Here is a 26,963-nt window from a genome sequence, read left to right as displayed (position 1 = left end):
CTCACAGCGACCCCGTGTGACAGAGTAGAGCTGCCCCATAGGGTTTTCTTGGCTGTAATCTTTATGTAAGCAGATCGCCAGGTCTTTCGCCTATGAAGCTGGTGGGTGGGTTCAAACTGCCAACCTTTTGGTTAGCAGCTGAGTGCTTAACCATTACGGGCCTCTTCTACAAAGACCATAGGTGGGAAGAAATGTTACTTTTGTTAAGTTGATCTATATTTGAGTTAATTCAATTTCAGGCTTTCTTCTTCTACCCCATCTGCTATCAGTTAGAAACTGTATTGATCTGATGATAACAGAAGCAGCTAGTAATGGTGGCTTCCACAAGGGAGATATTTATTTCTCTTTCATATAAAACAAGTCCAGAGCTGGTATTATGGTGGTTCCATGATGGCATCAGGTATCTAGGCTCAGCTTTTGTTTTTTTTTTTTTTTTTTGCTCTACCTTTTTTAACCTGTGCCTTTCATCTACAAGGTTGCCTCGCAGTCCAAAGTGACTGCTAGAATTCCTGCCGGCACATTCACATTCCCGGAAGAAAGTTGGAAGAGGGAAGTGGGTATGGATTAAAAAAAAAACAAAAAAAGGCATATGCTGGCTGTCTTCCCCCCTTTTTATGGAACCTTCCTCCAAATAATATCTGATAACCTCTGTTTATATCTCATTAACCACCTTTAGATATATGAGAGGCCGGGAATTACAGCATTTTAGCTGGACACATTGTTACCCAGACTAGATCGCGATTTTGTTACTAAGGAAGAAGAACAGACTAGATATTCCGTGGGTAACTACCTGTATGTGTTACAGTGACCTGCTGATTAAGGGAAGATGAGAAATATGAGATTATCAATATATATATAATCTGAGTGAACAGCTATGACTATTTTTTAAAATACTAGACTTTTTTTAAATTGTGCTTTAGGTGAAAGTTTACAGAGCAAATTAGTTTCACATTAAACAATTAATATAAAAATTGTTTTGTGACATCGGTTGCCAACCCTGCGACATGTCAACATTCTCCCCTTTTTGACTGTGGTTTTCCCATTTCCGTTTGTCCAGCTTACCTGTTTCTTCCTGCCTTCTCGTCCTTGCCCCTGAGCTGGTGTGCCCACTTAGTCTCATATACCTGGTTGAACTACGTGTGTTATTATTTATTTTATAGGCCTGTCTAATCTTTTGCTGAAGGGTGAACCTCAGGAATGACTCTCGGGGTTTCTCCAGTCTCTGTCAGACCAGTTGAAGCCTGGTCTTTTATTTCTGTGAGCTTGTATTTTGTACTGTATTTTTCTCCAGCTCTGTCTTTGACCCTCTATTGAGAGCTCTGTCAGAGCAGTCGGTGGTGGTAAGTAGGCACTGTTTAGTTGTGCTGGACTCAGTCTGATGGAGGCTGTGGTAGTTGTGGTCCATTAGTCCTTTGGACTGATCTTTCCCTTATGTCTATGGTTTTCTTCATTCTCCCTGTGTTTTATTGACTATCCAAAGGTATTCAACTGTGTGGATTATAACAAGTTATGGATGACATTGTGAAGAATGGGAATTCCAGAGCTCTTAATTGTGCTCATGAGGAACCTGTACATAGACCAAGAGGCAGTTGTTTGAACAGAACAAGGGAATACTGTGTGATTTAAAGTCAGGAAAGGTGTTTGTCAGGGTTGTATTTTTTCCCCATACTTATTCAGTCTGTATGCTGAGCAAATAATCTGAGAAGCTGGACTATATGAAGGAGAACAAGGCATCAGGAATGCAGGAAGAGTCATTAAAAACCTGTGATACGCGGACGACACAACCTTGCTGAAAGTGAAAAGGACTTGAAGCATTTACTAATGAGGTGCAAAGACCACAGCCTTCAGTATGGAGTACACCTCAACATAAAGAAAACAGAAATCCTCACAACTGGACCAATAAGCAACATCCTGATAAATGGAGAAAATATTGACGTTGTCAATCCATTTTACTTGGACCCACAATCAATACCCTTGGAAGCAGCAGTCAGGCAATCAAATGACACATTGCATTGGACAAATCTGCTACAAAAGACTTCTTTAAAGTGTTAAAAAGCAAAGATGTCACTTTAAGGACTAAGGTGCGCCTGACCTAAGCCATGGTGTTTTCAGTCACCTCATAGGCATGTGAAAGCTGGACAGTGAACAAGGAAGACTGAAGAAGAATTGATGCCTTTGAATTATAGTGTTGGCGAAGAATATTGAATATACCGAGGGCTGCCAGAAGAAAGAAAAAATCTGTCTTGGAAGAAGTACAGCCAGAATGCTCATTAGACGCAAGAATGAAGAGACTTCATCTCAGATATTTTGGACATGTTATCAGGAGAAACCAGTCCCTGGAGAAGCACATCATGCTTGATAAAGTAGAGGCTCAGCAAAAAAGAGGAAGACCCTCAATGAGATGGATTGACACAGTGGCTGCAGCAACGGGCTTAAGCATAACAACAATTATGAGGATGGCGCGGGACCAGGCAGTGTTTTTTTTCTGTTGTACCCAGGGTTGCTATGAGTTGGAACTGACTTGACAGCACCTAACAACAACTTTGGTTTTCCTCATTCTCCCTTGCTCCAGATGAGGTGGGACCAGCAGAATATCTTAGATGGCAACTCACAAGCTTTTAAGACCCCAGACGCCACTCACCAAAGTAGGATGTAGAACATTTTCTTTATAAACTATGTTATGCCAATTGAGCTAGATATCCCCGAGACCATGGTCCCCAGCCCTCAGCCCAGTAACTCAGTTCCTCAGGGAATTTGGATATGTCTATGAGTCTTCTATGACTTTGCCTTGGTCAAGTTGTGCCAACTTCCCTGGTATTGTGTACTGTCTAACCCTTCACCAAAGTTACTACTTATCTATTGTCTAGTTAGTGTTTTTCCCTCCCTACACTTTCCCTCCCTCATAACCATCAAAGACTGTTTCTTTCCATGTGTAAACTTATTCATGAGTTTTTACAATAGTGATCTCATACAATATTTGACCTTTTGTGATTGACTTATTTCACTTAGCATAATGCCCTTTAGATTTATCCAGGTTGTGAGATGTTTTGCAGATTCATCATTGTTGCATAGTATTCCATTGTATGTATGCACCATAGTTTGTTTATTCATTCATCTGTTGAGGGACACTTAGGTTGTTTCCATATTTGCTATTGTGAATAATCCTGCAAGGAACGTGGGTGTGCATATGTCTATTTGCATGACAGTTCTTACTTCTCTAGGATATATTTCTAGGAGTGGGATTGCTATATCATATGGTGTTTCTATTTCTGGCTTTCTAAGGAAGTGCCATATCATTTTCCAAAATGGTTGTAGCATTTTGCATTCCCACCAGCAGTGCATAGGAGTTCCGAACTCCCCACAGCCTCTCCAACATTTGTTATTTTCTGTTCTTTTAATTAGTACCAGTAATGTCAAAGAGGGTATCTCATTGTAGTTTTGATTTGCATTTCTCTAATGGCTAGTTACCATGTAAAATAATAGACTATTTTTAGAACAGTTTTTGATTTATAGAAAATTGAGCAGATAGTACAGAGCTCTCCCTACTCTTTTTCCCCAAAGACTATATGCTTGTCTTTAGCATTCCTTGCAATATTTTTTTGAAAGCTGGACCTTATGGATCAGGTAATAGGAACTGAGGTAATTATGTTTAGTGTGAGGTTTTTTGTGAACCTTGCTGGAAGCTGGTTTGTGTTTAATGTTTGTTGCAGCTATAGTTGTCAGAGGCTTCAGCTTCCTTGTTGTTGTTTTCCTCCCCTGTTGTCTTTAGATTTCCCTAAAAACTCCTTCTTAAATAGATTCTGTTTTGCAGCTCTCTCAGTTGTAATCAACTGTTACTATACTGGAGCTCTGTTGATGTGGTGATAAGATGTTGGGACAGGCAATCATTCTACATAATCTTACGATTAAATCTCAGTTTTTTTAATGGGCCTTTTTAAAAAATTTTCTTTAGTAAAATATATATAACACAGTTTGCCATTTTAACCATTTTAAGTGTACAATTTAGTGACACCCATTACATTTACCATGTTGTGCTACCATCATCACTGTCTATTTCCAAAAGTTCTCCAATACCCCAAACAAGCCCAGTACCCTTTAAGCAGCAATTCCTCGCCCCCTCTTCCTTCCAGCCCCTGGTAACCACTAAGAAAATTTCATCTCTATGCATTTGCCTGTTCTAGTAGGACCATGCGGTATTTGTCCTTTTGAGTCTGACTTATTTCACTCAGCATAATGTTTTCAAGGTTCATCCATGTCATAAAACCAAAAAACTCGTTGCTGTCAAGTCAGTTCTGACTCATAGCCCCATAGGGTTTCCAAGGAGCAGCCGGTCTATTCGAACTGCCAACCTTTTGGTTAGCAGCCAAGCTCTTAACCACTGTGCCACCAGAACTCCCATCCGTGTCAAATAAGTGTCTGTCAACAGATGAATGGGTCAACAAAATGTCATAGCATGTGTCAAAATTTCATTTCTCTTTATGGCTGAATAACTTTCCATTTTATGGATATACCATGTTTTGTTGACTCATTCATCTGTTGATAGACACTTGTTTCCACCTTTTTGCTGTTGTGAATAATGTTGCAATGAACATTGATATACAAGGATCTGTTTGACTTGCTGCTTTCAGTTCTTTTGGGTAAATACCTAGGAGTGGCATTGCTGGGTCATATGGTAATTTTAGCTTTTTGAGGCACCACTGAACTGTTTTTCACAGTGGCTGCACCATTTTACATTTCCACCAGCAATGCGTGAGGGTTCCTATTTTACCATATTCTCACCAACACTGTTTTCCATTTTTCTCATGACAGCCATCCTAGTGGGTGTGAAGTTGTATTTCATTGAGGTTTTGTAACAGCCTTTTTTTTTTCCCTACCCTTACGTGAGACAAAAGACACCTTGTGGTGCAGTGGTTAAGTGCTCGACTGCTAACCTAAAGGTCGGTGGTTCAAACTCACCAGCTGCTCCTCAGTAGAAAGATGTGGCAATCTGCTTCTGTAACGATTTACAGCCCTGGGAACACTATGGGGCAGTTTTACTCTATTGGAGCCCTGGTGGCACAGGGGTTAAGAGCTTGGCTGCTAACCAAAAGATTGGCAGTTCAAATCCACCAACATGGAGCAGTTCTACTCTGTCCTATAGGGTTGCTATTGACAGCAATGAGTTTTAGTTTTTTTTTTTTAGGGTGCCTATGGGTTGAAATCAACTCCACAGCAGTGGTTTTGGTTTTTGGTTTATGTGAGACAGAAAGGTTAGTGGGGGCTAGCATCTAATTGCCCTTCCCCCAAGTCAGGTAAAGCTCAGATAAAGCCTTTCCCTGGAAGAACCAAAAACTCAAACCTGTCGCCGTTGAGTCAGTTCTGACTGATAGTGACCCTATAGCACAGACTACAATTGCCCACAGGGTTTCCAAGGAGGACCTGGTGGATTCGAACTGCTGACCTTTTGGTTAGCAGCTGTAGCTCTTAACCATTACTCCACTAGGGTTTCCTTCCCTGGGAGGGCAGGCCTTTTTTATGAAGCTTTGGGCTCTTTAAAAATGTTTACTTTTTAATGGACCACATCTACCATGGCCTCCACAAGACTGAGTCCAGTATAACTAGATGGTGCCCGGGCTACCACCACTGACTGCTCTGACAAGGATCACAATAGAGGGTCCCAGACAGAGCTGGAGAAAAATGTAGAACAAAATTCTAACTCAAAATAAAGACCAGACTTGATGGCCTGACAGAGACTGGAGAAACCCTGAGAGTATGGCCCCCAGACACCCTTTCAGCTCAGTAATGAGGTCACTCCTGAGGTTCACCCTTCAGCCAAAGATTGAACAGGGCCATGGAACAAAACAAGACAAAAGGGGTGTACAAGCACTGGGGCAGGGACTGGAAGGTAGGAGGGAACAGAAGAGCTGGTAACGGGGAACCCAGGGTTGAGAAGGGAGAGTGTTGACATGTTGTGGAGTTGTCATACAACAATGTGTGTACTGTTCGATGAGAAACTGGTTCTGTAAACCTTCATCTAAAGTTCAATAAAAGAAAAAAAAAAAAAAACCATCAGTATAAGACCAAAATGTTAACAATTACTCAAAAGCAATGACGAGAAGAGTAGGGGGAGTGAAACTACAGTCCTGGAAATGGAACAAAAGAAGACAATTAAAAACAATGTTGACGCATTGTGATAAATGTAACTAATGTTCCTGAACAATTTGTATGGAAATTATCAAATGGGAAGCTAATTTACTATTTGAACTTGCACCAAAAACTCAATAAAATACTATTGAAAAAAAAAGTTTTCCCCCTCTGCCTGCCTGACAAAATGAGAGGATTTTCTCAGATCTTCACCTTGAGAACTTGATGGGGCTCCTGGAGGTAAAATCCACAAAAGTGTGGGGACCCTCTAGGATTGGGCCCCCAGGAGTTTTTAACTCTCAAACTAGTTTATGCTCAGCCTCCAGCAATTCATCAGAATTACCATTGAAGTGTCCTTACCAGTTATTGGCTCCAAGGGCTTCTGCTCTCAGAAAGCCCGTCTCAGCGGTGATTCTCTGTGTTCTCCTGTTTTGTCAGATTTCAGGGTGATGGTTTGCCCTCAGCTCTCTGAAGGATCTAAGCAAAGCCATTGATTTGCACTTTGTTCAGCTTTTTTCCTGTTGGAGGGACAGGCGTGACAGCTTCCAAGCCCTTTGTGTGTCGGAGCTGAAACTGGAAGTCCTGCCCTAACTATTTTGACAGTAGAAATTAATATGTTTTATACTGTTGGTGTACTTGTCTGATTATTTCTTTACAAGAAATCACTAGATGTGAAATTTCCTGGTCAAGGATTATGAATGTCTTTAAGGCTTTCAATTCATATTGCCAAATTGCTCTAAAAACATGTGCAGTTTGCCTCTGTTAGCAGTAAAATTAAAAGAAAAAAAAAAAAAGGAAACAAAACTGAGTTGCCATTGAGTCGATTCCAACTCATGGTGACCCCATGTGTGTCAGTGTAAAACTGTGCTGTATAGGGTTTTCAGTGGCTGATTTCTCTGAAGTAGATCCCTGCCGGGCCTTTCTTCCAACGTGACTCTGGGTGGTTAGCAGCGGAGCACGGCATGTGAGCCATTTGCACCACCCAGGGATTCCCTGCTAGCAGTACGGAATTATTTTTGGAATCTTATAGGAGATTTGGGAAGGCTTCAAAAAATCCACCTACCTAATAAAAATGTCTATATATGTGTATTCCATTCCTTTCTAAAGGAGATGAGTGCTTCCCTTTGACCTAAATTTTACTAATCCCATCTTTGCATGTCCTCCCTGACGGGGTGATTTTTGATTTGCAGTTTTCAGAAACGAATTGCTGACTGCCGATTTTGGCCTGTAGAGATCACAAGAGTTCCTCTGATTAGTGCACCCAAAGGGAAAGTCGGCAAATTAGATAAGGTAAATATGCTCATTTAAAAATATATAAGAAATGCTGGACCAGACTCAACCTGTTGTTATTCTGCTTCTAATTCTGATACCAAAGGAACATGTGAACTGATTTGACTCTTCTCTCTAGAGTGACCAACTCATCCTTGTCTGACCAGAACTTCCCAGGTTTTAGCCCTGAAAGTCTCCTATCTCAGGAAACCCCTCAGTCTCAGGGAAACTAGGAGGGTTGGGCACCTTAGGTTCCTATTTCCCCCTAATATGCTTTAGGCTTTATTCTCAAACATTTTCTTTCCCTTTAGCTCTTCATTATAGTTTTAGCACAGGTAAAACTATGAAAAAAAAAACTATGAGATAGCCATTTTTGTAAGTCAAAAGTGGTCAGATATTGGCAAGTTCATATGGTTTAGCCTAATACATTCTTAAAATTTTCTTTGGTAGGTGAAATTAACTACATAAAATGTTTTAGCTTGCTAATGAGGGGGGGGTTCATAAATGTACTATTTTTTTTTTTTTTATTCTGAAAAGATACAGCTTTGATGAGCCTAGAACATATTGTCTTGTTTTACTGGTCTTTCCTACTTGTTCATAAACTTGCTGAGGGTAGTGGTTTTGTCATAGACTGTTTTGTATCCTCCACAGTACCTAGCATGAAGCCTGGCACATAGCAAGAACTTAACAAGGACCTAAATTATTTTACTGATTTAAAAAATAAGCTTTTTTTTTTTTTTTTTTGCATAATAAAAATACTACTACCAAGTAACCATTACTCCCTTTGTAGCATATAATACACACTAGCTAGCTTTCCTTAGAATTCTAAACATGATGTAATCACATGAACATATGACTTCTTAATTTCATTTCTAATTATTATTATAATAGAGAGACCAAAGAGGTTATTTTAAAGCTTGTAGGAATTAAATGTATTTTTTTCTCTAAATTGATTTTTTCCTTATGAAGGCTTTCTACGGCAAGTCATACATCCATTAAAAATGATGTTGAGATATATTTATTGATGTGTTTTTCATCTTCATAATAAGAGCTTAGATGAGATCAGGCATGGCAAATACCTGATGGGGGATTGTCATTCATCCTCCTTGATCCATGACTGATACTGCTAATCAATCAATGCAGTCTTCCCCCCGAACCCAGATAAGTCCAGTTGCCATCCAGTCAACTCCAACTCTTGGTGACCCTATGCGTGTTAGGGTAGAACTGTGCTCAGCTGGGGTTTTAATGGCTGATGTTTTGGAAGTAGATTGCCAGGCCTTACTTCCAGGGTACCTCTGGGGGACTCAAACCTCCAAACTTTTGGTTAGCAGTCGAGTGTGTTAACCATTTGACTACCTAGGGATTCTGAACCCAGATAAGGGCATAGTATCTTTCTCAACCCGGCACTCCAAAACACTGCCAGCAATTAATTAGAATTTGATCATAAATTAAAACTTATTTGTTGTCATTGGTCCAGATAATTTCTAAGTCCCCTTCACCCATATGAGTCTCTGAACTACAGCTAAAAGCCACAGCTTCTGATTTCTTTCAGAATTTTGTTACTGTTATTTGCAAAGCCTCACTTTCTCCTAAAAAGCAACATGGTAAAATTGATTTTTTGGTTGAATATGCATATATAGGGGAAACCCTGGTGGTGTAGCGGTTAAGTGCTACGGCTGCTAACCAAAGGGTCGGCAGTTCGAATCCGCCAAGCACTCCTTGGAAACTCTGTGGGGCAGTTCTACCCTGTCCTATAGGGTCGCTATGAGTCGGAATCGACCCGACGGCACTGGGTTTACTGGGTATGCATATATATGATCAATTAATTTGAGTATGTGTTGATTCAACTCCTGCCTTTACTATTCATTGACACTATTTAGATACATTGTCTCAGTAATCTTGGTATTATTAAACCCATTTTAAAGTTAAAGAAACTGAAGGCCAGAATATCTAAGTAACCAGACCATAGCTAGTTAAGTAACAGAGCCAGTTCCTATAGCTTAGTCTTCAAACTCCCGATACAGAGCCCCAATGTAAAACCTAATTTTACATTGCCCTACAGCACTAACAACTCTCTGGTTTTATCCTTTTAGACTGAGGATGAAAGTCAGCTTTCATTTCATGGTGTGGCTTATGTTAATATGGTACCATTGCTGTATCCAGGTGTGAAGAGGATTCGGGGAGCTTTTCATGTTTACCCTTATCTAGACAGTAAAGTCTATGAAAAGGTAAGAAAACCGATTGCAAAGATGTTACCATTCTGATTTATCCTTTATGTATGTATTTACTTGTATCTTCAGCATACGGATCTGTGCAGTTGATATTTGGAACCAGTTGGTATGCTAGGATGTTAAGTCCAGAGCCTTGCAGTCATTTTGCCATTGAACCTTAGAAGCTCAGGATAATGAAAAGGCAAAAATTAGAAACAACTCAAATCTCCGTCAACAGGTGAACAACAACAACAAAAAAAACAAATTGAGTGGTATATCCATACAATGGGATATTACTCAGCAATTAAAAGGAATGAACTATTGATATACTTGCAGCAACCCAGATGAATCCCAAATGCTTTATGCTAAATAAAAGAAGCCAGACAAAAAAAAAGTATACATACGGAAGGATTCCACTTATATACAATTCTTGGAAACTAATTTATAGTGACAGAAATCAGATCAATGGTTGCTAGGGGACAGGACTGGAAGGAGGAATTAAGTACAAAGACATGTGAGGAAAGTATTAGGGATGATAGAAATGTTCATCTTGATTGTGGGATGATTTCATAGATGTATATGTAGGTCAAAATTTATGTTTGGAGGTGGAGCCGAGATGGCGGAATAGACAGATGCTTCCAGCGAACCCTCTTTACAACAAAGACCCAAAAAAACAAGTGAAACAAGTATATTTATGACAAGCTAGGAGCCCTGAGCATCAAAGGCAAGCTTAGAAAATGAACAGAGGGGCAGAGGGAGGAAGAGATGGTTCAGAAGCGGAGAGAAGTTGCCAGACCTGAATTGCAGGGAGCCCTCAGGCACCGTTTCTGGAGCGGTGGCGGCGGGCTGGTACTAGCATTAGGCCGCAGTTTCCTCATGGAGAAGCAGCCAGCCACACAGCCTACTCTTACCTCTGCAACCAGAGAAGAATGGGGCTCTTGGCTAAAGCTAAGCACTTGTGTATATTTTACTGTGTCCCGCCACCCCCAAGCTGGCTTCAGCAGCTGAATTCCCTGGGCCTGAGATAGGCACTGCTGAGCACCTAGAGCCATCCTCCAAGCCTTGGAGAAGGAAAAAATTTGCAACTGGGGGAAAAGATAATTTGCCAGCTCTACTAATTGGGGGAGCTCAGGACAGAAGCGGCTCCTGTCCAGGCATAAACGGTGTGTGGACTTTGAGCACCTTTCCCCTCTGCATGGACCTGTGTGGGCCAACTTCAGAAGAATAGGCCCTTGTTGACAGACATCAACCACTTCAGCTGTGCAGTGGAGAGGTGGGTATTTGATGTTTGACATTGCTTTGCTTATTAAACAGGGTCCTCACCTACCCACATCTGGGACCTAAGGACTGGTAGCTCCACTCAGGTCACCTAGCCACTGGTGACAAGGGTCCAAGGAAAACTGGTACCTCCCCGTCCTTACAACCAAAAACATTGGGTGCCCATGGTCCGTCTGCAGAATCCATCCACCTGCACGCTCTAGGGAACAGGGATGTGCTTTCCTCAGAGATACTCGTGTGTCTGTTCTCAGCCCCCTGCCTTATTCAGAGTGTGACCCCTGCTGCAATCAGATATCAGTACATACACCAATCACCCCTGCCCCTCTAAGGCTGTAGGACAGAGCCTGTACCACACACTTGATGATCAGCTACCTGGACGCCTGAGCTGAATTCATACAAGAAAACCGAATGGACTCCTAGATTGATATACCTGATAACAGCTCTAGCCATCTGGGGACAGGATGTCAGAGCTCCAAAGGTGAAAATAATCAAGTTAGCTCACTCAAGCAACCCATTTGGGCATATCAAAACAAAAGAAAGCAAGAAGCTATGACACAGTAAGCGGACATAAACTAATAAAATAACTTATAGATGGCTTGAAGACAGCAGTCAATATCAAGTCACATAAAGAAACAGACCATGATCACCTTAACAAGCTCTCAAAACAATCCAGGAATCTTCTAGATGAAAGTGCATTCCTGGAATTACCAGAGGCAGAATACAAAAGATTAATATACAAAACCCATCAAGACATCAGGAAGGAAATGAGGCAATACGCAGAACAAGCCAAGGAACACACAGATAAAGCAATTGAAGAAATTAGAAAGATTATTTAGGGACATAATAAAAGATTTAATAAGCTGGAAAAATCTGTAGACAGACAGCAATCAGAAATTCAGAAGATTAACAATAAAATTACAGAAGTAGACAACTCAGTAGAAAGTCAGAGGAGCAGATTTGAGCAAGTAGAAGCCAGATTTTCTGAACTTGAAGATAAATCACTTGGCACTAATATATTTGAAGAAAAATCAGATAAAAGAATAAAAAAAAATGAAGAAACCTTAACAATCATGTGGGACTCTATCAAATAACCCACAAGTGATTGGAGTAACAGAACAGGGAGGGAGAACAGAAAATACAGAGAGAATTGTTGAAGATTTGTTGGCAGAAAACTTCCCTGATACCATGAAAGATGAGAAGATATCTATCCAAGATGCTTATCAAACTCCATGTAAAGTAGACGTTAAAGGAAAGTCACTAAGACATATTATAATCAAAGTTGCCAAAACCAAAGATAAAGAGAGAATTTTAAGAGCAGCTAGGGATAAACGAAAAGTCACCTACAAAGGAGAGCCAATAGGAATAATCTCGGACTACTTGGCAGGACCCATGCAGGCAAGAAGGCAATGGGATGACTTATTTAAAAAATTGAAGGAAAAAAATTGCCTGCCAAGAATCATATACCCAGTAAAACTGTCTCTTAAGTACGAAGGTGAAATTAGGACATGTCCAGATAAACAGAAGTTTAGGGAATTCGTAAAAATCAAACCAAAACTACAAGAAATACTAAAGGGAGTTCCTTGGCTAGAAAATCAATAATATCAGGTATCAACCCAAGACTAGAACACTGGGCAGAGCAACCAGAAGTCAACCCAGATGGGGAAATCAAAGAAACAAACCAAGATTAAAAAAAAAAAAAAAAAAAAGCTCAAAACAATGTAATTATATAAAAGAAGACAACATTAAAACGATAAAGAGGGATTAAGAAATGTAATCATAGATTTTCCATATGGAGGGGAAGATACAGCGATACAAAGAAATAAAAGCTGGGTGTAAATTTAGAAAAATAGGGGTAAATAATAAGGTAACCACAAAGAAGACAAACTATCCTACTCATCAAAATAAAAGAAAAGAAAAAAATAGAGACTCAGCAGAAACAAAATCAACAACAATGAATATGAGGAAAGGACAATATATAAAGATAATCTACTCAGCACATAAAATTAAGTGGGAAAAAGAAACTGTCAACAACACACAAAAAAAGACATCAAAATAGGCACTCAATTCATACCTAACCATAATTACCCTGAATATAAATGAACTAAATGCACCAATAAAGAGACAGAGAGTGGCAGAATGGATTAAAAAACAAGATCCGTCTATATTCTGCCTACAGGAGACACACGTTATATGTGGAGACACAAACAAACAAAAACTCAAAGGATGGAAAAAAAATAAGCAAGCAACAATCAAAAAAGAGCAGAAGTGGCAATATTAATTTCTGACAAAATAGACATTAAAGTTAAATCCATCATAAAGGATAAGGAAGGGCACTATATAATGATTAAAGGGACAATATACCAAGAAGATAAAACCATATTAAATATTTATGCACCAGGTGACAGGGCTGCAAGATACATAAAACAAACTGTATCAGCATTGTAAAGTGAGATAGACAGCTCTACATAATACTAGGAGACTTCAACACACCACTTTTGGTGAAGGACAGGACATTCAGAAAGAAGCTCAATAAAGACACGGAAGATCTAAATGCCACAATCAACCAACTTGACCTCATAGACATATACAGAACACTCCACCCAACAGCAACCAACTATACTTTCTTTTCTAGTGCACATGGAACATTCTCTAGAATAGACCACATATTAGGTCATAAAGCAAGCCTTAGCAGAATCCAAAACATTGAAATATTGCAGAGCATCTTCTCTGACCATAAGGCCATAAAAGTGGAAATCAATAACAGGAAAAGCAGGGAAAAGAAATCAAACACTTGGAAACTGAACACTACCCTGCTCAAAAAAGACTGCGTTATAGAACACATTAAGGATGGAATAAAGAAACTCATAGAATCCAATGAGAATGAAAACACTTCCTATCAGAACCTTTGGGACACAGCGAAAGCAGTGCTCAGAGGTCAATTTATATCAATAAATGCACATATCCAAAAAGAAGAAAGGGCCAAAATCAAAGCATTATCCATACAACTTGGACAAATAGAAGTAAAGGAACAAAAGAAACCCTCAGGCACCAGAAGAAAACAAATAATAAAAATTAGAGCAGAACTAAATGAAATAGGAAACAGAAAATTTAAAGAATTAACAAGACCGAAAGCTGGTTCTTTGAAAAAATGAACAAAATTGATAAACCATTGGCCAAACTGACAAAAGAAAAACAGGAGAGGAAGCAAATAACCTGAATGAGAAATGAGATGGGCGATATTACAACAGACCCAACGGAAATTAAAAGAATCATATCAGATTACTATGAAAAATTGTACTCTAAAAAATTTGAAAACCTAGAAGAAATGGATGAATTCCTAGAAACACACTACCTACCTAAACTAACACAAACGGAGATAGAACAACTAAATAGACCCATAACAAAAGAAGAGATTGAAAAGGTAATCAAAAAACTCCCAACAAAAAAAACCCCTGGCCCGGACAGCTTCACTGCAGAGTTCTACCAAACTTTCAGAGAAGAGTTAACACCACTACTAATAAAGGTATTTTAGAGCATAGAAGAGGATGGAATACTCCGAAACTCATTTTATGAAGCCACCATATCCCTGATACCAAAACCAGGTAAAGACACCACAAAAACAGAAAATTACAGACCTATATCCTTCACGAACGTAGATGCAAAAATCCTCAACAAAATTCTAGCCAATAGAAATCAACAACATATCAAAAAAATAATTCACAATGACCAAGAGGGATTCATACCAGGTGTGCAGGGATGGTTCAACATTAGAAAAACAATTAATGTAATCCATCACATAAATAAAACAACAGACAAGAATCACATGATTTTATCAATGGATGCAGAAAAGACATCTGACAAAGTTCAACAGTTCAACACCCATTCATGATAAAAACTCTCAGCAAAATAGGAACAGAAGGAAAATTCTTCAACATAATAAAGGGCATTTATACAAAGCCAACAGCCAACATCGTCCTAAACGGAGAGAGCCTGAAACCATTCACCCTGAGATTGGGGACCAGACATGGAAGCCCTTTATCACTGCTCTTATTCAACATTGTGCTGGAAGTCCTAGCCAGAGCAATTAGGCTAGATGAAGAAATCAAGGGCATCCAGATTGGCAAGAAAGAAGTAAAATTATCTCTATTTGCAGACAACATGATCTTATACACAGAAAACCCTAAGGAATCCTCAAGAAAACTACTGAAACTAATAGAAGAGTTCAGCAGAGTATCGGATACAAGATAAACACACAAAAATCAGTTGGATTCCTCTACACCAACAAAAAGAACATCGAAGAGGAAATCACCAAATCAATACCATTTACAGTAGCCCCCAAGAAGATAAAGTACCCAGGAAAAAATCTTACCAGAGATGTAAAAGACTTATACAAAGAAAACTACAAAACACTTCTGGCAAGAAACCAAAAGAGACCTACATTTAAGTGGAAAAACATACCTTGCTCATGGATAGGATGACTTAACATTATAAAATTGTCTGTTCTACCAAAAGCGATCTGTACATTTAATGCAATTCTGATCCAAATTCCAGTGACATTCTTTAATGAGATGGAGAAACAAATCACCAACTTCATATGGAAGGGAAAGAGGCCCCAGATAAGTAAAGCATTACTGAAAAAGAATAACAAAGTAAAGACTTTACCTGATTTTAGAACCTATTATACTGCCACAGTAGTCAAAACAGCCTGGTACTGGTACAACAACAGACACATAGACCAATGGGACAGAACTGAGAATCCAGACATAAATCCATCCACATATGAGCAGTTGATATTTGACAAAGGCCCCAAAACAGTTAAATGGGGAAAAAATAGTCTTTTTAACAAATGGTGCTGGCATAACTGGATATCTATCTGCAAAAAAGTGAAACAAGACCCATACCTCACTCCATGCACAAAAACGAGCTCAAAATGGATCAAAGACTTAAATATAAAATCTAAAACGATAAAGATCATGGAAGAAAAAATAGGGACAATGTTAGGAGCCCTAATACGTGGCATAAACAGTATACAAAACATTACTAAAAATGCAGAAGAAAAACTAGATAACTGGGAGCTCCTAAAAATCAAACACCTATGCTTATCCAAAGACTTCACCAAAAGCATAAAAAGACTACCTACAGACTTGGAAAAAGTTTTTAGCTATGACGTTTCCGATCAGCGCCTGATCTCTAAAATCTACATCATACTGCAAAATCTCAACTACAAAAAGACAAATAACCCAATTAAAAAATGGGAAAAAGATATGAACAGACGCTTCACTAAAGAAGACATTCAGGCAGCTAAAAGATACATGAGGAAATGCTCACATTCATTAGCCATTAGAGAAATGCAAATCAGAACTACAATGAGATTCTGTCTAACTCCAACAAGGCTGGCATTAATCCAAAAAACACAAAATAATAAATGTTGGAGGGGCTGTGGAGAGATTAGAAAGCTTACACAGTGCTAGTGGGAATGTAAATAGTACAACCACTTTGGAAATCGATTTGGCGCTTCCTGAAAAAGCTAGAAATAGAACTACCGTACGATCCAGGAATCCCACTCCTCAGAATATATCCCAGAGAAATAAGAGCCTTTACACAAACAGATATATGCACACCCACGTTTATTGCAGCACTGTTTACAATAGCAAAAAGTTGAAAGCAACCAAGGTGCCCATCAACGGATGAATGGATAAATAAATTATGGTATATTCACACAGTGGAATACTACGATAAAGAACAGTGAAGAATCTGTAAAACATTTCATAACATGGAGGAACCTGGAAGGCATTATGCTGAGTGAAATTATTCAGTTGCAAAAGGACAAATACTGTATAAGATCATTATTATAAGAATTCAAGAAATAGTTTAAATATTGAAGAAAATATTCTTTGTTGGTTACAAGAAGGGGGAGGGAGGAAGGTGGGAGAGGGGTATCCACTAAAATAGATAAGAACTAGTAGGTGATGGGATAGTAGATAAGAACTACTTTAGGTGAAGGGAAAGACAACACACAATACAGGGGAGGTCAACACAACTGGACTAAACCAAAAACAAAGAAGTTTCCTGAATAAACTGAATGCTTCGAAGGCCAGCATAGCAGGGGTGGGGGTTTGGGGACCATGGTTTCAGGGGACATCTAAGTCAATTGGCATAATAAAATCTATTAAGAAAACATTCTGCATCCCACTTTGGAGAGAAGCGTCTGGGGTCTTAAACGCTAGCAAGCGGCCCTCTAAGATGCATCAATTGGTCTCAACCCGCCTGGATCAAAGGAGAATGAAGAACACCAAGGACACAAGGTAATTATGAGCCCAACAGACAGAAAGGGCCACAGAAACCAGAGACTGCATCACCCTGAGACCAGAAGAACTAGATGGTGCCCAGCTACAAGCGATGACTGCCTGACAGGGAACACAACAGAGAACCCTGAGGGAGCAGGAGAGCAGTGGGATGCAGACCCCAAATTCTCGTAAAAAGACCAGACTTAATGGTCTGACTGAGACTAGAAGGACGCCGGTAGTCATGGCCCCCAGACCTTCTGTTGGCCCAGGACAGGAACCGTTGCCAAAGTCAACTCTTCAGACCCAGATTGGACTGGACAGTGGGCTGGAGAGGGATACTGGTGAGGAGTGAGCTTCTTGGATCAGGTAGACACTTGGGACTATGTTGGCACCTCCTCCCTGAAGGGGAGATGAGCAGGCAGAGAGGGTTAGAAGCTGGTGAAATGGACACGAAAAGAGGGAGTGGAGGGAGGGAGCAGGCCGTCTCATCAGGGGGAGAGCAATTGGGAGTATGTAGCAAAGTGTATATAAGTTTTTGTGTGAGAGACTGACTTGATTTGTAAACTTTCACTTAAAGCACAATAAAAATTTAAAAAAGTTTTATCAATTTATTTATTTAAAAATGTACAGTTTACTATATGTCTTAGTGATCTAGTGCCGCCGTAACAGAAATACCACAAGTGGATGGCTGTAACAAACAGAAATTTATTTTCTCACAGTCTAGCAGGTTACAAGTCCAAATTCAGGGTGTCGGCTCCAGGGGAAGCCTTTCTCTCTCTGTTCGGCTTCGGAGGAAGGTCTTTGTCCTCAATCTTCCCCTGGTTGAGGAGCTTCTCAGGCACAGGGACCCAGTGTCCAAAGGATGTGCTCTGCTCCTGGTGCTACTTTCTTGGTGGTATGAGGTCCCCAACTCTCTGCTAGCTTCCCTTTCCTTTTATTTAAAGAAATAAAAATAATCTTCCACAAACTACGAAAACAGAGGAGGAGGAACATTTCCCAGCTTATTTTATAAGGTCAGTATTTCTATGATACCAATGCCAGGCACAGCCATCAGAAGAAAAGAATTCTGTGTGTAAAAAATCCCAATAAATCCATAAAACAGTAATGTGTTCTAATTACTAGAACTAATAAACAAGTTTAGCAAGGTCAGGATGCAAAGCCAATATACAAAATCAATAATTTTTCTAAATGTTAGTAATAAATAATCCAAAAATGAAGTTAAGAAAATAATTCTATTCATAAAAGCATCAAGAAAGGAATACTTACGAAGAAATTTATCAAAAAACAGTGAAAACTATAAAGCATTGCTCAAAAAAAGTAAAGGAGATCTAAATAAATGGAGAGACATTCCATGTTCACATATTAGAAGACTCAATATTATTAAAAAGGCAATTCTCCTGACATTGATCTATAGATTGAATGCAATTCCTATCAAAATCCTATGAGGATATTTTTGCAGACACTGGCAAGCTGATTTTAACATTTACGTGAAAACACGAAGGCGCTAGAAGAGACAAAACAATTTTCGAAAAAAACACCACTTGATTAAGAAATTTACTATAAAGCCATAGTCATCAGGACAATGCGATACTGGCACAAGAGCAGGCAGGTAAACCAATAGAACAGAATTGAGAGTCCAGAAATAAACCTGACATTATGGTCAAATGATTTTTGATAAAAGTGTTTAGACAATTCATTGGGGAAAGAATAGTTTTTTTCAACAAATACAACAGTTGGATATCTATATGTGAAAAAAAAATTTAGACCTAATTTAGACCTTTACTCAATCCGAATACAATGGTCAACTCAAAATAGATCCTAGATGTGAATGTAAGAGCTAAACCTATAAAACTTTTAGAAGAAAACATAAGAGAAAATCTTTCATGACCTTGAGTTAGGTAATGAGTTCTTAGATATGACGCTAAAAGCAGAGGTGGATGTAGAATGAGGTGTTTCATTGCTGAAGTGAGATGGATCTTGGCTAAAAGCAGAGAATAACAGAAAGATCTTTACCTGTGTTTTATTGACTATCCAAAGGCATTTAACTGTGTGGATTATAACAAATTATGAATAACATCTTGAAGAATGGTAATTCCAGAACACTTGATTGTGCTCATGCAGAACCTGTACATAGACCAAGAGGCAGTCATTCATACAGAACAAGGGATAGTGTGTGGTTTAAAATCAGGAAAGATGTGTGTCAAGGTTTTATCCTTTCAGGGTCAACACTAAGGGCCCTAATGCATGGAATAAATAGAATACAAACCATAAGTAGCAATACACAAACACCAGACGATAAGCTAGATAACTGGGATCTTCTAAAAATTAAACACATATGCTCATCAAAAGACTTCACCAAAAGAGTAGAAGGAGAACCTACAGAATGGGAAAAATTTTTGGCTATGATAAATGAAACAAAGGTCTAATCTATAGGAAAATCCAACACCTCTACAACAAAAAGACAAATAACCCAATTAAAAAATGGGCAGAGTATGAACAGACACTTTACCAGAGAAGACATTCAGGTGGCTAACAGACACATGAGGAAATGCTCTTGATCACTATCCATTTGTTGTTGTTGTTAGGTGCCATCAAGTTGGTACCTACTCATAGTGACCTATGCAAAACAAGATGAAACACTGCCCAGCCCTGCGCCATCCTCACAATTGTCGCTATGCTTGAGCCCACTGTTGCAGCCACTGTGTCAGTCCATCTCATTGAGGGTCTTCCTCTTTTTCACTGACCCTCTATTTTACTAAGCATGATGTCCTTCTCCAGGGACTCATCCCTCCTGATATCATGTCCAAAGTACGTGAGACATAGTCTCACCATCCTTGCTTCTAAGGATGTAGAACATTTAAAACATAGGGTTTTCACTGGCTAATTCTTTTCAGAAGTAGACTGCCAGGTCCTTCTTCCTAGTCTGTCTTAGTCTGGAAGCTCAGCTGAAACCTGTCCGCCATGGGTGACCCTGCTGGTATTTGAACACCAATGGCATAGCTTCCAGCATCACAGCCACACACTAGTTCCTATAGTACAACAAACTGCAAATCAAAACTACAATGAGATGCCATCTTACCTCAACATTCCTGGTACAAATAAAAAAAAAACAGAAAATAATAAATGTTGGAGAGGCTGCAGGCAGCTCGGAACACTTATGCGCTGCTGGTGGGAATGCAAAATGCTACAACCATTTTGGAAAATGATATGGCACTTCCTTAAAAAGCTAGAAACAGAAATACCATACGATTTAGCAATCCCACTCCTAGAAATATATCCTAGAGAAATAAGAGCCGTCACACGAATAGACATATGCACACCCAGGTTCATCACAGGATTATTCACAATAGCAAGAAGATGGAAACAACCTAAGTGCCCATGAACAGATGAATGGATAAACTATGGTACATACACACATTGGAATACTGTAGTATGGATCTTTGAAACATCTCACAACATGCACGAATCTGTAGGGCAGTATGCTGAGTGAAATAAGTCAATCACAAAAGGATAAATACTATATGAGACCACTATTGTAAAAACTTATGAAAGGTTTACAAACAAAAAAACAATCTTAGATGGTTACAAGGGAGAGGAGGGGTGAGGAGAGAAAAAACTAGACAATAGAAAAGTGGTAACTGTGGTAAAGGGTACGACAGTACACAGTACTGAGGAATCAGTACAACTTGACGAAGGCAAGGTCATGGAAGCTTCATAGATATATCCAAACTCCCTGAGAGACAAGATTACTGGCTGAGGTCTGGGGAATCATGGTCTCAGGGAACTTCTAGCTCAATTGGCATAACATAGTTCATAAAGAAAATGTTCTACACCCTACTTTGGTGAGTAGCATCTGGGGTCTTAAAAGCTTATTAGCAACCATCTAAGATGCTCCATTGGTCCTACTCTGTGGAGCAAGGGAGAATGAAGAAAACCAAAGATACAAGGGGAAGATTAATCCAAGGAACTAATGGACCACGACTACCACAGCCTCCACCAGACTGAGTCCAGCACAACCAGATGGTGCCTGGCTACCACCACCGACTGCTCTGACAGGGATCACAACAGAAGATCCCAGACAGAGCTAGAAAAAAACGTAGAACGAAATTCTAACTCGCAAAAAAAGACCAGACTGACTGGTCAGACAGAGACTGGAGAAACCGTGAGAGTATGGCCCCTGGACACACTTTCAGCTCAGTACTGAAGCTACTCCTGGGGTTCACCCTTCAGCCAAAGATTAGACAGGTCCATAAAACAAAACCAGACTTAATGGGCACACCAGCCCAGGGGCAAGGACGAGAAGGCAGGAGGGGACAGGAAAGCTGGTAATGGGGAACTTAAGGTCAAGAAGGGGAGAATGTTGACATGTCCTGGGGTTGACATCCAGTGTCACAAAACAATATGTGTGTTAATTTGGTCTGTAAGTCTTCATCTAAAGTATAGTAATAAGAAAAGAAAAGGTTGTATCCTTTCACCATACTTATTTAATCTGTATGCTGAACAAATAATCTGAGAAGCTGGACTATATGAAGAAAAATGCAGAATCAGGATTAGAGGAAGAGTCATTAACAACCTGCATTATGCTGGTGACACCACCTTTCTTGCTGAAAGTGAAGAGGACTTGAAGTACTTACTGATGATGAAAGACTGCAGCCTTCACTATGGGTTACAGCTCGACGTAGAGAAAACAAAAATCCTCACAACTGGACCAATAAGCAACATCATGCTAAACAGAGAAAAGATTGAAGTTGTCAAGGATTTAATATTATTTCAATTCACCATCAATGCCCAATGGAAGCAGCAATCAAGAAATCAAAACGACATATTGCATTAGGCAAATCTACTGCAAAAGACTTCTTTAAAGTGTTAAGAATCAAAGATGTTACTTTGAGGACTAAGGTGCGCCTGACCCAAGGCATGGTATTTTCATTGTGGCAAAGAATATTGAATGTACCATGGACTGCCAGAAGAATGAACAAAACCTGTCTTGGAGGAAGCACAGCCAGAACGCTCCTTAGAAGCAAGGATAGTGAGACTTCGTCTCATATACTTTGGGCATGTTATCAGGAGGGAACAGTCCCTGAAGAAGGACATCATGCTTCGTAAAGTAGAAAAAAAAAAAAAATTTTTTTTTTTTTTTTTTGTAAAGTAGAGGGTCAGTGAAATAGAGGAAGACCCTCAACAAGATAAATTGACATAGTGGCTGCAACAATGAGTTTGAGGATGTCGCAGGATTTTGAGCAGTGTTTCATTGTTTTACGTAGGGTCACTATGAGTCAGAACCGACGTGACAGTAGCTAACAGAAACAACATAAATGGAAAAATCGATAAATTATACTTCATCAAAAGTAAACACTTTTGCATTTCAAAACACACCTTTACGAAAATGAAAAGATGAAAATTGTAACCAGTGTCACAAAACAATTTGTGTGTTAATTTTCTTAATGTACTTTAGATGAAGGTTTACAGAACAAACTAGCTTCTCATTAAACAGTTAGTACACATATCGTTCGGTGACATTGGTTACCAACCCCACAACATGTCAATACTCTCCCCTTCTCGACCTTGTGTTCCCTGTTACCAGTTTTCTTGTCCCCTTCTGCCTTCTAATCCTTGCCCCAGGGCTGGTGTGCTATATTAGTCTTGTTTTGTTTTATGGACCTGTCTAATCTTTGGCTGAAGGGTGAACCTCAGGAGTGACTTCATCACTGAGCTAAAAGGATGTCTGGGGGCCGTACTCATAGGGTTTCTCCAGTCTCTGCCAGGCCGGTAAGTCTGCTCTTTTCTTGTGAGTTAGAATTTTGTTCTGCCTTTTTCTCCAGCTCTGTTTGGGACCCTTTACTGTGATCCCTGTCAGAGCAGTCAGTGGTGGTAGCCGGGCACCATCTAGTTGTACTGGACTCAATCTGGTTGAGGCTGTGGTAGTTGTTTTGTATTAATTGTTGAATGAGAAACTAATTTCCTCTGTACACTTTCAGCTAAAGCAGAATTAAAAAAAAAAAAGCCACAGACTAGGATAAAATATTTTTAAATCATGTATCTGATAGATGACATGTAGCCAGAATATATAAAGATCACTTAGAACTCAATAAGAAGAAGATAAAGACCCAATTAAAAAATGGCAAAAGATTTTAATAAACATTCCATCAAAGAAAGTAAATGCCTAATGGGCACATGAAAGGATACCCAACATCGTTATCCATTAGGGAAATGCAAAGTAAAACCACAATGAAATACCACTACATACCCACTAACATGACTATAAGCAAAAAAATAGATGATACCAAGTGTTGACAAAGATGTGGAGAAACACTGGTGGTGAAAATATAAAATAGTACAGTCACTTTGGAAAACAGCCTGGCAGTTTCTTAAAAAAAAATTACCCATACCCGTTTTACTCATTGTTACCAAGTCAGTTCTGACTCATAGCAACCTTATACAGTCCAGCAAATCATTCCTAGGAAATCTATCCAAGAGAAGTGAAAACCTATGTCCACAAAAAGACATGTATGCAAATGCTTATAGCAGCAGTATTCATAGTAGCCCAAAAACCTACAACAATCTAAATGTCCATCAACTGGTGATTGGATAAACAAAATGTGATGTATCTATGTAAGGGAATACCATTCTTCAGTTAAAAGGAGTGAGCTACTGATACATGCTTCAAGAGTGATGAACCTCAGAAATGTTATGCCAAGTGAAAGATGTAAAAGACTATATTTTATAATTCCATTTGTATGAATTTTTTTTTTAAAAACACTTCCCAATTTAACATCCCAGAGATGTTAAAATGTGAAAAAATTTGCATCTTGGAATCTATGAAATATAGTAATTTAGTAGAGATGGCAGAATTGTGATTTTTAAAATTTGTAATTTTTTCTATAATGTTATTAGATTGTCTTTTAACAGTTTCATTAACGTGTAATGGACATACAATAAATTGCACATACTTAAGTTGTATAGTTTTGAAGTTTTGACATATATTTACACCTGTGAAGTTATCACCCCAATTAAGATAACGAACATATCCGTCATCCCTGAAAGCTTTCTTGTGCCCTTTGTAATCCTTCCCTCCTACCTTTCTTTCATTTTTCTCAGGCTTCATACATTCATCGTAATTATTTTAATATTCATGTATGTTTGATTATAAATTATTTTAAGATTCTCTTCCATTAATTTATATATAGTTTGAATTTTTCCATATAAAGTTTTACTTTGAACTTTAAACTCGTCTTATTCTTCCAGTTATAATTGATATGCCAGTAACTAGACAGATACTATTTCTTGTAAAGAAATGAATTCTGCCACTTAAAGTTAATTTGAAATTATGTGTCAAAGATTAGAAACTTTCTGGTGACCAGAGTTATGTGACATCAGAATCAAGCCATGTTGAAAGGTCTCCTTTCTTTAATGACAATATATAAAAATTTTTAATTGTAAATATTTTTTAAAATATGAAAATAAATTATAGAGTAGGCAGGTAACTTTCTATGGTGGGTTCACCTATTTTGGGAAGAGAGAAATACAGTGAAATGTTTAGGTCTCCTATCTGAATCTATAATGTTGAAATTATCTGGACGACTAAATGATACTAAAGAATAATATGGATTTCTTTGGAGTTTGTCTCATTTGCCTGTGACTCACTGTACTTTGGTGTTTTTTTTTTTTTATTTCAGACAAAATGTTTATTCAGCTTGTTCCGGGATACTGGTCATCATTTGACTCAGAATAATAAAGTAGGAGGAATTATTTCTCCACAGTCCAAACCAGTTATTGCTAAGAACCTGAGAGAAGATAGAACAATCAAAGATATGGTAAGGAAGGGCTAGGACTGGGATGTGATGGGCTGTTGGGAAAGTAATGGTTTTGCCTGTTTTTTTTTTTTTTTTTTTTACAATTCAGACGCTCAGGCTGGTTTCTCATTTGGTGAATTGCATCAATGTAGTATGTAATTTTTGTTTAAATAAAAGTTTACAAACCAAGTCAGTCTCTTACACAAAAATTTATATATACCTTTTTTTTTTTTTTATATACTCCTAGTTGCTCTCCCTCTAATGAGACAGCACACTCCTTCTCCCCATCTTCTATTTTCGTGTCCCTTCAGCCAGCTTCTGACCACCTCTGCCCTCTCATCTCCCCTCCAGACAGGAGCTGCCCACATAGTCTCGTGTGTCTATTTGATCCAAGAAGCTCACTCTTCACCAGTATCTGAAGAGTTGACTTTGGGAATGGTTCCTGTCTTGGGCAAACAGAAGGTCTGGGGACCATGAGCTCCGGGATCCTTCTAGTCTCAGTCAGACCATTAAGTCTGGTCTTTTTACGAGAATTTGGGGTCTGTACCCCACTGCTCTCCTGCTCCCTCAGGGTTCTCTGTTGTGTTCCCTGTCAGGACAGTCATCGCTTGTAGCTGGGCACCATCTAGTTCTTCTGGTCTCAGGCTGATGTGGTCTCTGGTTTATTTGGTTAGTGTGTTTTTTGATGCATTGTAATGATCATTGTATCTTACTGCCTTCCTGTCATTGTGAAAAGCACGTAAAACTTCAGTTTTTGAGGTGTGTTCATTTTCTTTCAGCAAGCACTCAGTATAAAATCTCAGAGCTCAGATACTCCTTTGGAAGTTGAACCCTCTCTGAACCACAATCCGGAAGGACAGGTAATTATCTATAAAGCATTGACCAAGGCAATATGGTATAATGGGAAAAGCTCAAGGCAGGAGATTTGAATTACCATCCTATATTTACCCATGACTAGTTTATGACCTTGGGCAAATTCCTTTGTTTTGTTGCAACTCTGTAAAATGATTAACTTTAAGGTCCTTTCCAGCATTAAAATTTTGTTTTTTAATAATTTTATTATATTATGCACTGTGAGGGATGCAAATATGCACCATCTGCAGAATTTACTCATCTGCCCTCAGGGCACCAGGTAATCTGATAGGAAAACAGGCAGGCTTTACTAACCGCAATACAGAATTTTGATGAGCACTGTAATAGAGATACAAATAAAGTTCTCTGCGGGATCAGAGGAGTCAAAGGTTAATATCTACTGGGATGGGGCCATCTCAGGGAAGGCTCATGGGAGAGGTGGTATGCAAGCTAAGTAGTGAAAGATAAAGAGAGCTGTTTGCCAGATGAAAATGGAGGGAAAGGTATTTTCCATCAGAGAAGGGAGCAGAATTCAGGGTACATCAGTTAATTCAGTATGTTGTGTCGTTGCCAGTGAGTCAATTCTGACCCATGACGATTCCACGTGTGCAGAGTAGAACTGCTCCATAGGATTTTCAAGGCTGTGACCTTTCTGAAACAGATCGCCAGGCTTGTCTTCCAAGCCTCCTCTGGGTGGGTTCAAACCGCCAATCTTCCAGCTGGTAGTTGAGAACTTAACTGTTTGTGCCACCCAAGGACTCCCAATTCAGTAAAGGAGAATGAAAAGAAAGAAGAGGTGAGAAAGAAGAGGCTGAGTCAGGTTGTATAAGTCTTTGAAAGCGTTGCTAATGTTTGGACTTTATTTCATTGGTGATGAGGGCCTCTGGTGCCTCATCATGGAGACTCATGTCAAAGGTTTTTAAGTCAAGTAGAGCTAAGACTTCCTTTGTGCTTTGGGACACAACTCTAGCAGGGATTTGAAAAAGAGAGATTGAAGTTGTTTGAGGCGGGAGGTGGTAGGAGCTTGAGATACCAATTTTTAAGTTTTTCCTGTAGTGTAGGTGAATGGTAGTGACAGTTTGATTTAGGACAGGTGTTGTAGTAAGGAGCAGGAGAAAGATGTGGCAGTCTGCTTCTGTGAAGATTTATAG

At 39.1% G+C, this 26,963-nt stretch overlaps 1 protein-coding gene across 1 annotated transcript in view; it reads left to right on the top strand.

Annotated features, from left to right (window-relative positions):
- Nucleotides 1-26,963, top strand: part of CFAP70 (cilia and flagella associated protein 70) — a 146,800-nt gene that overhangs the window by 35,122 nt on the left and 84,715 nt on the right. The window contains 5 exon segments of the mRNA XM_064269713.1: nucleotides 7,314-7,413; nucleotides 9,486-9,620; nucleotides 24,844-25,005; nucleotides 25,605-25,613; nucleotides 25,740-25,820. Coding sequence (XP_064125783.1) covers nucleotides 7,314-7,413; nucleotides 9,486-9,620; nucleotides 24,844-25,005; nucleotides 25,605-25,613; nucleotides 25,740-25,820 — 487 coding nt within the window.

Source organism: Loxodonta africana, chromosome 16 (genome assembly GCF_030014295.1).
Source record: "Loxodonta africana isolate mLoxAfr1 chromosome 16, mLoxAfr1.hap2, whole genome shotgun sequence".
Lineage (NCBI taxonomy): Eukaryota > Metazoa > Chordata > Mammalia > Proboscidea > Elephantidae > Loxodonta > Loxodonta africana.
This window is presented reverse-complemented; position numbering and strand designations above follow the sequence as displayed.